Source organism: Ailuropoda melanoleuca, chromosome 8 (assembly GCF_002007445.2).
Source record: "Ailuropoda melanoleuca isolate Jingjing chromosome 8, ASM200744v2, whole genome shotgun sequence".
In the NCBI taxonomy this organism is placed as follows: domain Eukaryota; kingdom Metazoa; phylum Chordata; class Mammalia; order Carnivora; family Ursidae; genus Ailuropoda; species Ailuropoda melanoleuca.
Window position 1 is genome coordinate 51195799 of NC_048225.1, and position 13035 is coordinate 51208833.

At 45.7% G+C, this 13035-nt stretch overlaps 2 protein-coding genes across 2 annotated transcripts; one reads left to right on the forward strand and one right to left on the reverse strand.

Moving 5' to 3' along the window:
* On the forward strand, positions 1-9610 carry LOC100467558 (NADH dehydrogenase [ubiquinone] 1 subunit C2). Its single transcript, XM_002916274.4, has 3 exons — positions 1-320; positions 6473-6616; positions 9387-9610. The coding sequence occupies exons 1-3, from the start codon at positions 152-154 to the stop codon at positions 9434-9436; spliced, it is 363 nt and encodes a 120-aa protein (XP_002916320.1). The 5' UTR covers positions 1-151; the 3' UTR covers positions 9437-9610.
* A 2839-nt stretch (positions 9611-12449) lies between these two features.
* Positions 12450-12902, reverse strand: THRSP (thyroid hormone responsive). The gene has a single exon (XM_019796448.1). It carries the CDS (start codon positions 12900-12902, stop codon positions 12450-12452), a length of 453 nt encoding a protein of 150 aa, XP_019652007.1.
* Between the last annotated feature and the right edge of the window lie 133 nt (positions 12903-13035).

The following is a 13035-nucleotide window of genomic DNA, read 5'->3' on the forward strand; positions in this document are numbered from 1 at the left end:
GAAGCGTTTGGGCACTGCACCGCCCTGCGCCATGTCCTTCAACGGCGTTCTCGGAGGAGAAAGCTTGCGGCGTGTACCCAGGCGGTGGTCCTGGTGGTTTTCTTTGTAATTGGCGGTCCGAGGTCGGGCCTCAAGTGGGAACGGCGTCACCATGATGAGCGGACGGCCGGGCCGAGTGCCCTTACAGTTCCTGCCGGATGAGGCCCGGAGCCTTCCCCCGCCCAAGCTGACCGACCCGCGGCTCGCCTACATGGGCTTCTTGGGCTACTGTTCCGGCCTGCTTGATAACGCGATCCGGCGGAGGCCGGTGGTGTCTGCGGGTGAGGGCTGCGCGGGCTGGATCGGCTGGGAGGAGAGGGTTCGCGGGGCTGAGGGCCGGTTCCCCCATAGGCTGCCGAGGTGCTTTCGCTTTTCCTAGTCTTTTCACCTGGCAGGCCCCGCCTCGCCTCCCGGGGGCATCTGCGTCCCCTGAGCTCTTCAGAACCCGGTAGGGCCAGTGTCATTTTGCACTTAAGGAAACTGAGGTCATTGAAACCCACGAACCCACAAGTGAGTCTGTGAAGGGCCCGGGACTGCCAACTCCCCTCTCGGTTCGGTGTGTGCAAAAATAAGCGTATACTTTGTGTCATGCCCTACTAACATGTGCCTTGTGTCTTTATCTTCAAAATGCTGGCTGACATGTGCCTTGTGTCTTTATCTTCAAAATGCTGTTTGGAGAAGTCCTATCCACAATGAAGAAAGAGGGCTTTAGAGGGGTTAACGCATCTTCCCCAAGGTCATATGGCTATTAAGTAGCAAGCCTGTTTTTAGACCTCACGTCTATATTCAAAGTCAGTGCTTCTCAAAATTACTGTGCATTCTAATAACCTGGTGATCTTGTTAAAATGTGGATTCTGATTCAAAAGGTCTGGGAAGGAGTCTGCTGTTAACAAGCTCCCAGATACTGCTGGTCTGGGGACCCACTTTGAGTAGGAGAGGCTGAACCCCTGGGCTGTATTCATTCTATCTATCCATCTATCTATTCATTCATTTATTTACTTACTTGAGAGAGACAGGGATAGCGAAAAGAACACAAGCGAGGAGGAGAGGGAGAAGCAGGCTCTCCGCTGAGCCGGGAGCCTGTCTCAGGCCTCAACCCCACAACCCCAAGATCATGACCTGAGCCCAAGGCAAAGGCTTAACTAACTGAGCTACCTGGGTGCCCCTGGGCTGTATTCTGTAGTAATTCCAGTGGTCTCCTGTCAGCTAATAGCTGTCATGGTAGCTGTGCTAAGGGCAATGGATTTCCAAAGAGAAAAGAAGAGGGAAGCTTTGGAAGAGGTGTCTTTGAACTTAGCTTTGATTTATCAGGCAAATACTAGAAGAGAGCCGTCCAGGCCCTTGGGAGGCTAGTGGAAGTAAATGGAGGCTCTGAGCTGGGGAGAGTTTGATGATTGAGTGTGCAGGGTAGGGTGATAAAGCTAAGAAGGAGATTTAGGTAGATAATGCCAATTTATTCGCTAGGCAAACAGGAACCTTTTTAGCTTTTGAGAGCTGTTGAGGGGGCAGAGTGGAGAGATGCAGAAATCAGGCTTTGTGTTTTGTTTGTTTTTGCAGGTAGGCTCCATACCCAGTGTGGGGCTTGAACTCACCACCCTGAGATCAAGAGTTGGATGCTCTACCGACTGGTCCAGCTAGGGACCCCAGGCCTTGTGTTTTATTATTTATTTATTTTGAGAGAGAGAGCGACCCCCGAGATCATGACCTGGGCCGAAATCAAGTATCAGACACTTAACTGTCTGAGCCACCCAGGCACCCCTGGGCCTTGTGTTTTAAAAGGAAGGTCAACTTGGGGCATCTGGGTGGCTTAGTTGGTTGAGCAGCAGTTCTTGATTTCTGCTCAGATCGTGATCTCAGGGTTGTGGGATTGAGCCCCATACCTGGCTCCCTGCCCAGTGAGGAGTCTGCTTGAGATTCTCTCTCCCTCTGTCGTGTCCTCCCCACCCCACTCTCACACACACTCACTCTCTCAAATAAATAAATTAAATAAATAAATCTTTTTTTTTTTTTTTTTCTTAAAGGAAGGTCAACTTTGTCAATGCAAAGCACTGATTGGAGCCAAGGTGCTCAGTTAAGAAGAAAGCTAGTACAGTAGTTCAGGCAACCAGGAATCACCTCACTTGTGCCTCTTTCTGCACCTTCCAGCTATATGTCATGCCTGAAGGCCAGCTCCCAACTCACCAAATCTCAGCATTTCCAGTGCTCAAATAGTATTGAAATCCCATCTCCCTCAGATACGACCCTCTCCACAGAAAGGAGTGATCTTTGTCGGTTTCTGTCTTTAGGAAGATGAGGTTTTCTCCCTTTTCATCACCACTCCACATTTCCCCAAGCCTGTCGTTTGTTGTAATGAAAAGAACTCCACTTTGGAACTGAATGGCCTTGCTCCACTGTCTCCTATCTGTGTCAGCTTCGGCAAGTTACTTGGTCAAGCTGTTCAGAGGCAAAAAGTATCTTCATCTATAAAATGAGAATAAGGGGGGCGCCCTGGGGACACGGGTAAGCATCTGACTCTCGGTTTTGGCTCAGGTCATGACCTCAATGCTGTGATCTCAGGGCTGTGACCTCAGGGTGGTGAGATGGAGTGCTCCATGGGGTGGAGTCTGCTTAAGACTGTCTTTCCCTCTCCCCTTCATCCCCCCATGCTCACTTGCTTGCTCTCTCTTGCTCTTGTTCTCTCAAAAAAATAAATCTTTTAAAAAATAAAATGAGAGGGGCGCCTGGGTGGCACAGCGGTTAAGCGGTTAAGCGTCTGCCTTCGGCTCAGGGCGTGATCCTGGCGTTATGGGATCGAGTCCCACATCAGGCTCTTCTGCTATGAGCCTGCTTCTTCCTCTCCCACTCCCCCTGCTTGTGTTCCTTCTCTCTCTGGCTGTCTCTATCTCTGTCAAATAAATAAATAAAATCTTTAAAAAAAAAATAAATAAATGAGAATAATTAATCTTTGCATTTGTGAGAATAAAGTGAGATTCTGTAGATAAAATGCCTGGCACACAGAAGGTGCTGGACAAAGTTTCCATTCCTTAGCTGTTGTTATGCAAACAGTTTACCATATATTTATTTGTTCAGCATTTACTGAGCTCTTTCTCTGTGCCAGGCAGTATTACATACCAGGTATATGGGGTGAATAGTACTGTACCTGACCTCGAAGAGCTCTTAGTCGAGTCAGACAGGTAGACAGTCCATTATGGATCTAGGCATGACAGAGAATGTGTTTTCATAGAAGTAGGTGAGCAGTGAGCAATTTGGGAGCACAAAGGAGGTACAGATTGAATAGAGACTGTTCCAGAGGAAGAGCATAGTAGTCTAGAGTACATGATTTTGGGTTTTACACCACCTCCATTCTACTAGCCATTTGATTCTGGGGAAGTTACTTATCTCCATGAGCTTTAGTTTCCTTATCTATGAAATAGGGATAATATCGCCTCTGTGTGGCTGTGAGAACTAGATGAGATGATGTATAAAGCCCTTAATCCAGGGCTAGGTGTCAGAGTTCCTGAGTTTCCTGGGTGTCCCTAAGTTGCTTTGGAAAACTTGGGTCTTGAGGACTTTATTGAAATGGTTCTCAGCAGCATTTATTGACGCATATTGTGTTTGTCTAGTTTAATGACTATCATATAGCAGTATTCAGTATTTATTGAATAAATAAGTATAGGTAGATGGCAAGGAAGTCTAAAACATGGTCCCAGTCCCCCAAAGATTTACAATTAGACAAGCATGTCCATTTAAAAGACAAATTGTGGTACAAGTTTATGCATGTAGGGTAACAGGTGTGACAATGGGAAAGGAGAAAAATATGATGGATTTTCAAAACTACAGCCATGGAGAGTACCTGGCATCCTGTGGGTAGTATTGGAATATTCTATAAATGAAATCAGATTGTGCAGATCTTTTTCAAGTTAGCAGAAAATATTAAATAGAATTTTCTCTTAAGTTTTTCTCCAGTGTGGAGTTCTAAACCCCTGTTGGTAGTTAACACTTACTTGCCTTAAATATATACTTGGTATCTTAAGTGTAGTCCAAAATATTAAATATATTTGTTGATTTCTAGTGTAATATATCAGTAATTTATGGTGTTCTGCAAAGAGCACCATGGCTTCCAAGTTTAGATTCACTTCATAAAGAAAGGGAAAATGATTGTAGAGGGGTTGTGCATGTGGTGGGAGGGAGACCACCACTGAGACGCAGGAAAGAGGTTAGGGAAAGGGGGACGTGGGAGGAGGCCAGGCCATGCCTTTAGGGCTGGGACAATGACATCATCATCTGAAACATTCAGGAAGTCGTCTTCTGTGAAGGATATGGGTTAGCATAGAGAGTCTGGGTCTTTGTGTAGTCCAGTGGCACACCGTAGGACCCCGCACACTTTGGTTTGCTGTATGGCAGGTGGCCCATTAGGGGAGCGATGGCAGTTTGGGGTAAGGGAGAATGCAAGAGTCTGGGCCCTGTCCAGTCCCAGATCACAGTAATATTTTGCATTTTTATTGTTTTACACATTTTTCCAAAATATTTTTACATGTATTTTCTTTTGGTTTAGATATAATCCTGCTGTAAGAATGATACGATAGGTACTAGCCTTGTTTACAGGTAGTAAATTGACTTGCCCAAGGCCATTTATCCATTTATTAAAAGTTATTAAGTGCTGTCTATATGCTGGTACACAAAGATGAAGTAATCATTGGCTTTGCATGGTAGTAGATGGAAATAACTTCGGTAGCAGTTTACATATTGAAAGGAGTTCACCCTGTTAACCTCGTTAAGGAAAGTTCTGGGAAGACTTCTTAGCAGAAGTGATGTCTGAATTGAATCTTGAAGGATGAGGAGATCTCTGGGCAGAGAAAAAACTGGTGGGTGGTATAAAAAAGCATGAAGGAGTCTAATTTGCATGAGGAATTACAAGTAGTTAGCATTGCTGGAGCACAATGTGCGTATCAGGAAGTGTCAGATGAAGATGGAAGAGTCAGCTCATGTAGGGCCTGGGAGGCCATTATCTAGGAGTTTAGTCTCCTGTTGGGTATAATTGAAGAACAAGGGGCTGACAAGCTAGGTTTGTATTTTAGTAAAAATTCCTCTAGTGACAGGGTAAAGACTGGAATAAGTGTGGAATGGAAGATGAGATAAGAGAGAGCAGTTAGTGTGAGTGAGAGATGAGTTCCCTGAAGTGAGGCAACGAAATATTTACAAGGACTTGACAGGACTCAGTGACTGGAAGGGGGGGGGGAAGAGGGTAAAAAAGGAAAAAGGGATGATTACTGTGTTCATTACTCAGGACTTGACTTCCTGGGTGAATGGTCTTAAGAGGAAGAGGTATGAATAGGAAGAAAGGACGTTCATTTGAGGGTATTCAGGGGAACAGACATGTCAAACATTTGGATATGTCTGTTATTCAGCATGGGTGTCTGAGTTGAACACACTTGTAGGTCACCAGTATGTGGACAGAAGATAAAACTATAGGAATAAACAGAGTTCTTCAGGAATATGTGTGGGATAAGAAGAGGGCTGGGGATAAAATTCTGGGGCATAGCTAGAAAACCAAACCTGCAGTTAGCCTTTTTAAAAAGATGCTTCTGTGTATAAAGTTCAGACCTTTGGTTCTCCCCTTCAGAATTTAAATTTTGGCTTTCCCTAGATCACATTACTTGATCCTCTCCAGTCTCATTGAAGGATGATTTTTTTATTTTTTTTATTTTTATTTTTTTAAAGATTTTATGTATTTATGTGACAGAGAGACAGCCAGCGAGAGAGGGAACACAAGCAGGGGGAGTGGGAGAGGAAAAAGCAGGCTCCCAGTGGAGGAGCCCAATGTGGGACTCGATCCCGGAACGCCGGGATCACGCTCTGAGCCGAAGGCAGACGCTTAATGACTGCGCTACCCAGGCACCCAGGATGATTTTTTAAATATAGTTTTTGAATAGGTAATTCATACACATGGTACAAAATTTAGAAGGTAAAAAGAGAATTGATATATATTTGTAGAGTAGCTGGCTGCTTTGGTAACCAATAAACATGCAGATGTAAATTGGTATATGGAGAAAAAAAAATTGCCTTTCGAGCATTTGTAAAGGACTTCATCTCTGTCACATCACATCCTGAACAGGTCCTGGTATACAAGTTAGTTTAGGTCTTCAGGATTTTGTAGTAATCCACCTTTTCTCCTGAGGAAATTTATAAAACCTGAATTTAAAAAATCTTGGGTTCCATTAATAGTTATGTTTGTAGATTTAATGTTGCTTTTCATAATTGCCAGATTTTTTTAGGAAGATATATCAAGGTCAAGGCTGTTTTTCCAAAAGAGCCATGTAGAAGAGCCTTTTTTTTTTTTTTTTAAGAATGATAGAAGAAATGAGAATTGATTGTATGTCTGAACTGAAAAACTGATTATAAATATACATTGACTGATTTTTGCTTTCTTTGGGATTTGTCGTTTGAATTTTAGGTTTACATCGCCAGCTCCTATATGTTACTTCCTTTGTCTTTATTGGATATTATCTTTTAAAACGTCAAGACTATATGTATGCTGTGAAGGACCATGATATGTTTGCTTACATAAAATCACATCCAGAGGATTTTCCTGAAAAAGGTATTTCAAGTTAACTGTAATGAACCTCTTTCTTTCTTTCTTTTTTATTTTAAAAAATATTTATTTTACTTATTTCTTTAAGATTTTATTTATTTATTTGTCAGAGAGAGCACAAGCAGGGGGAGAAGCAGGCAGAGGGAGAAGCAGGCTCCCCGCTGAGCAAGGAGCCCAATGAGGGACTCGATCCAAGGACCCTGGGATCATGACCTGAGCTGAAGGCAGATGCCTAACCAACTGAGCCACCCAGGCGTCTCCCTGTTTTTTTTAAGATTTATATATTTATTTATTTGAGAGAGAATGAGAGAACGAGTACTAGGATGGGGAAGGAGAGAGGGGGAGAGGAAAGGAGAGAAGCAGATTCCCTGCTAAGCACAAAGCCCAGTGTGGGGCTCAATCCCAGGACCCTGAGATCATGACCTGAGCCGAAATCAAGAGTCAGAGGCTTAACTGACCGAGCCACCCAGGTACCCCTAGTTAATCTTATACATGCCTGTGGCTTCGGGTACCTTCAGTATTCTGGTGACTCCCGCATCTTTGCCTATCAACTAGAATTCTCTTGAATCTGGCCGAGTACCTCTGTGTCCATCAGGCAGCAAACAGAATTTATGTCCTCTCTGCCTGTGTGGACTTCTGTTCTGTGCTCCGCACTGGTGAGTGGCACTACTGTCCACCTCGCTACTCCAGCCGGAAGCCTAGGAAGCATCTTCCAGTCTTTCTTTCTTTCTTTCTTTTTTTTTTTTTTTTTTAAGATTTTATTTATTTATTTGACAGAGAGAGAGACAGCCAGTGAGAGAGGGAACACAGGCAGGGGGAGCGGAAGAGGAAGAAGCAGGGTCCCAGCAGAGGAGCCTGATGTGGGGCTCGATCCCAGAACTCCAGGATCACGCCCTGAGCCGAAGGCATACGCTTAACGACTGAGCCACCCAGGCGCCCCTCCAGTCTTTCTTTGAATTCTCATTAAGCCTCAAGTCTTGCTGTTCTACTTCCTAAGTATTTTTCAGTTCTAAACTTCCGTCTCTCTCCCACTGCCACTCCACCACCACTCCCCCGGTTCATGCCCTGCAAATCTCTTGCTTGGACTGTTGCACTTGCCTTCAGCTCAGCTCTGCCTTCAATCTTACCGAAAATCAGGTCTCTGGATAAATGTAGATATGCCTAAAAGGGATTGCTTACAGTACCTGTCCATTGCCTTTAAGATAACATCCAGACTCCCGAGGAGGGCTTCTTTTCCCAGGCTGAGCTAATTGCCTGCTAGAAAGACTTTGCCCACGGCTTTTATCCACCATGCGACATGCACATGTCTGTGTCCCTCACTAGACTGTAGATTGATCTTTGTTTCCGCAGCCTCCAGTACAGAGCCTCTGCTAGTAAGCAATACATAATAGCTGACCTAATCTACACAGAACCCTGCGTCTGCGGCGCCTGCGTGACTTGGTCGGACTCGGTCGGTTAAGCGTCTGCCTTCGGCTCATGGGGCTCCCTGCTGAGTGGGGGGCCTGCTTCTCTCTCTCCTCCCCATTCGTGCTCTCTCTTGCTATCTCTGCCACTATCTGTCTCTCTCAAATAAAATCTTAAAAAAAAAAAAGTAAAAGATTTAAAAAAAAAAAAAACAAAAACCACAGAACCCTGCCTCATCTCCCGTCACTCGTGTCCTGCCTCGTGAAACGCTGTGTCCTGAACCTGCCGTGTTTCACTTTGTACACCCGTTACCTTCTTGATCCTCCTCTTGCTCCACCTTCACCTGTCCGCCAAGCAAATTTCCGCTCGAGAGTCATCATCTTAAAGAAGCCCTGACCCGGTGACAAACAGGAATTTCCTCAGCACACCCTACTTATTGCTCCTCAGCTATGAATTTGATTGTAATATAACTGTTTTCTTGTTTGTATTTTACAAATGTATTTACATAATACAGATTGCATATATGTGAGTGGATGAGTGAATGTAGAGAATTTTTGGACTTGGAAATATATAGATTTTAAATAGATTTTCCTATTCATATAAATATGAAGCATTTAAATTTCATTATACTGAATGATGGCCTCTAAGGTCCTGTTTAGCTCTGAAATTGTATTATTCTTTTTAATATTCCCGTAGCCTTCAGTCACATATGTGATGTTAATGGTGGATCAGAAAGGTACAGCTTTTTTTTTTTTTTAACCAGTGAAGAATTCAAAGACTAGAGCACAAAGCCATGAATACTGGATGTACCAGGGACGGGGAATACTCAAAACTGTTGGATGTAAGAGTTGGAATGTCGGGAGTATTGATTCCTAAGAGTGAGAGCCGTGGCAGAGCAGCCCCAGGCCTCTGGCTTTTCGCCTCCTCTGTGTACGGGCTCCCTCTGTGGGCAGGAGCCTGCGTAGCCTCACAGACTCATTCTGTCTGAGCAGCACGTTAGTGGCAGGTGTGCCAGCAGCCTCCTGCACTGACAGCAGGGACCCGGAAGCTTGACCGCCTCAACTCCTGGCCCTCCCAGCTGACCTGTGCTTCTCCTGTTCATGCCTTCCTTTACCCCTTCAGCCAGGACCCCCTGGCAGCACTTGGCCCCTCCGGGCAGCCATCTGGATGTCACCACAGATTCTTTCGAAGTTATCCTTCGTCCGGTAAAACAGAATGTCTCAGTGGTTGCCAAACTATGGTTGAGGGCAAGAACATAAGGAAATTCTTAGGAGTTTATGCCTATAAAAATATTGTGTTAATTTTTCTTTAGGAAATGTGATTTTTAAAACATAATTTAAAAATAAATTTTTTGTGATCTTTCCCTTTATAGATAAGAAAACTTATGGTGAATTTCTTGAAGAATTCCATCCAGTGCGTTGAAGTCTCCAAAATGCTTACTTTGGTTTCACTGATACCAGTTATGTCTGAATTTTGTGGAACATGTTTCCATGATATTTGAAGTTTATGTTAATGTGTATGTTAACACATTATGATTAAAATGGTCATCATGTACACTCTGACTCCTTTTTGTCATAATAAAAATAATTCATCAGAGAATGGTCAGTTTCCATTCACCCAATTTTAAGAAGACATCTGACAGATTTAAAATGGAGTTTAGCTCGGACTTGGCAGGCGATAGCCTGTGAGCCAAATCTTGTCTATTGCTAGTACGCTTTATTGGAACACAGCCATGCTAATTTGTTTACATGTCAGTGGCTGTTTCCATGCTGCAGGGGTAGAGTTGAGTGGTTGTGACAGAGACCTTACAGCCTTCAAAGCCAAAAATATTTAATACATGGCCTATTACAGGAAAGTTTTGCCTGTTCTGGTTCTAGTAGAAAGCGAAACAAAGTGAGCCAGATTATGGAGGGTTTTCTGAATGATGCAGAGTAATCTGGGCTTGATCCTGTAGATGGAGGGAGGTCACTGAAGGATTTTAGTGGAATGACATGGTCGGGTTTGTGTTTCTGAGCTCTCTGCAACAATCAGTAGAGGGGGTGCTTTAGAAGGAGAAGACTCAGGACCAGGAGAACAGAAGACTGATGCTGCAGAGGGGCCTTTGCTTGTAGATGGATCACCCTGGAGAAAGTGGGCTCAGCAGCTAACACTGTCTCCAGCTACACTCGGTGCCATTAAAAGGAAAAACCCCACCTACGTGCAATAAACTTACTCTTAATGACTTTTTGAGTCCAGATGTTTGTCCAAAACGTTTCCATGCTCAAATTTATAATCAGATTAGTTTTGGGAGATCAGTAAGATTATTTCTCTACATGATTTCCAATTAGAATGAATATAAGCGTGTGGTTTCTGGGCAAAATCAGATGAGTTCCATGTCTGTTCTCCTGGATCTCACTTGTTAAAAATGAAATCATGCCTGAGAAATTACTTTAGGAGCTAATAAAGATATATACAAGTTTTTATTTTTTTATTGCTACTCCAACAAAGTATTGTTCATTTGTGCTTGGCAGGTACAAGAGTGTGAACCATTCATCCCAAGGGACTTCGCCATCCCTTAGCTCTGGAGGGTAAAAAGTAAGGGCTAGAGCAAATACAAGGTGAGGGTGCGAGAAAAAAATCAACCTGTGATAATAGCACTCACATGCCAGGGGCTTTTGATTCATCATCTTGTTTAATTTCCGTAACAGTCTTGTGAGGTCAGTAATACCGCATTTTAGAGATGAGGAATTTTAGGCTCCAGTGGGTTAAATAATGTCCAGGGCCACATGGTGAGTGACTGCCCAGAGAAAGGCTGTGGCTTTCATTTGGTCAGAACGAAAACTATTACGTTCTACCATAGCACGGTGGCGGGTACCATCTAGCTCCTCGTGAACCACTGGCCAGCCCCCAGCTGGAGAAAGGAGTGAGGGCAGTTGTGAATAGTGACAAGCGTCCTAAAGGCGACCCGGTGCCAAGCCCACAAACTGGCGCTGCGAGGGAGGCAGGGAAGCATCCCAGAGAACCAAGCCGCCGTTTGCTTCCAGCTGCAGGTCCAGGCCGTGGCAGTCGGCCTCATAGCTAGGGAACGCTTCCGTGTCCTCACCACGCAGTCTGCCTTCTGTCACTGAAAGGGATCTGTGGAGAGCAGAGATTTAAAAAACCAGGTCAGTAGGAATTCCTATCCCATGCCTACCGAGGCAGGGAAAACACGCAGCAGCTCAACGGTAGTTATCAGAAACTTGGTGGCAGCTGGTTCACCTCCACGTTTTACTGACGGAAACTGCAATGCGGAAGCTGAAATACGTTGTCCGGGGTCACACGGAGGTCAGTGGCAGGACCGGGACAAGGGCCCAGATTTTTTAACTTCTGCTGTACCAGATCGCCTCCCCGAAAACCAGGTCCCGGTGTGTGGACACCGCCCTCAACTGCTGCTCTTGGCTCTCAAGGCGCTGGGCTGGTCAAGGACAGCGCTTGCTTGCTTTTTTTTTTTTTTTTTTTCAAAGGTTGATAGAAGTTGGACTTTTGTTCTAGTTTGTTTTTAGGATTTATTTGTTTATTTGAGAGAGAGAGAGCACAAGCAGCTGGGGAGGAGCAGAGGGAGAGGGAGAAGCAGGCTTTCCGCTGGGCAGGGAGCCCAACGAGGGGCTGGATCCCAGGACCTCAGGATCATGACCTGAACTAAAGGCAGACACTTAAACTGAGCTGCCCGGGCACCCCTGTTTGTTTTTCAAGTGAAGTATAGTTGACACACAAAGAGCGGGGTCTCTCCCTACTCTGTCATCCCCAAGCCCCACCTGCAGCCAGGCTGCAGAATCCTAAGGAGCAAAGGCAGCTCACTAGCGTAGAGGAAGGGACTGGGCTGCAGTTAGCCCAGCGCTCATTCACATGTCTGCTCTGCCGTTCCCTGTGTGACCTTGGACTCCTTTCACTTCGCTGGCCCCCAGTTTTTCATCTGTAAAAGGGAATGATGGTTCCATTAGAAAATTGATATGCAAGTGATTTTAAACTACAAAACCATTCAAGTGCCAGTAGTTATTTTTACCACTACTGTTACTCGTCAGTGAAGAAATGGAAACCCAGAGAAGTGAGCCGGTGAAACCCAGGCCTTAGTGGTGGAGTCATAACTCAAACCCCAGCTGACCAAGCATTCACATACTTACTAATAAATGCACGCACGCGCAAGCACACATACGTGTACATAGGTATGCGTTCACAGGCCACCTTTGCCACTATCACCGTGCAGTTCATGGCCATTACTCACCAAGCCTGGGTCAAGAGAGCAAGACAGACCTGGCCTTGAGCCCTCCCAGGTCATGGCCCTAATACGCTGAAGCGAGGGTGCCTGTCCGAGACCCAGGCTCTCCCGCTCCCACTGGGTTGCATCTCCCCCTGGAATGTCCCTCAGTGGACTCTGACACCCACCAACGCCACCATTACCTTCCCCAGAGTCCAAGGCCTACATGGCCTGTCCCATTATCTCCTGGTATTTCCTCGTCACCTCCTCAGCTTTCAGGGTAAGGTGGGTGAGGATGTGATGAAGGCTGGAAAAGTGCAGGTGGAACTGAGCTTCTAGGTCCAGCTGCCCCAAGACCCTCTTGTCCTCGACCTCCTCTGTCTCTCCAGCTTCCTGCTCAGCCTCATGGGCTCTGCCACCTGCCACCTTGGACCACCACTCCTCGCGGGGCAGCAGCCCATGGTCCACATCCACGCGGATGGCCTTGAGCATGGTGAAGTAGTTGTAGAGGTCGGGGGCCCCATCCTGAGCCTGCTGCCCCTGCCCATTCAGCTGCACGTCCCGCAGGAGGCTGGGGATCATTACCACCTGCTCCATATTGCGCACCACGGCCGAGTAGCGGTCCATGACGGTCAGCAGGCAGTTCTTGGGGTAGTGCTTGGTTTGCCCCTGCATGGTGGCTGCTGCTTCCACGCTAAGCCCAGCACACTGCCCCAGCACTATTTCGAGACTACTTTTATGTCTGGGTGTGACAGCAGTTGGACAGGATGCAAAAGCCCAGCCGATGGGGCAACATGACCCTTCTTTA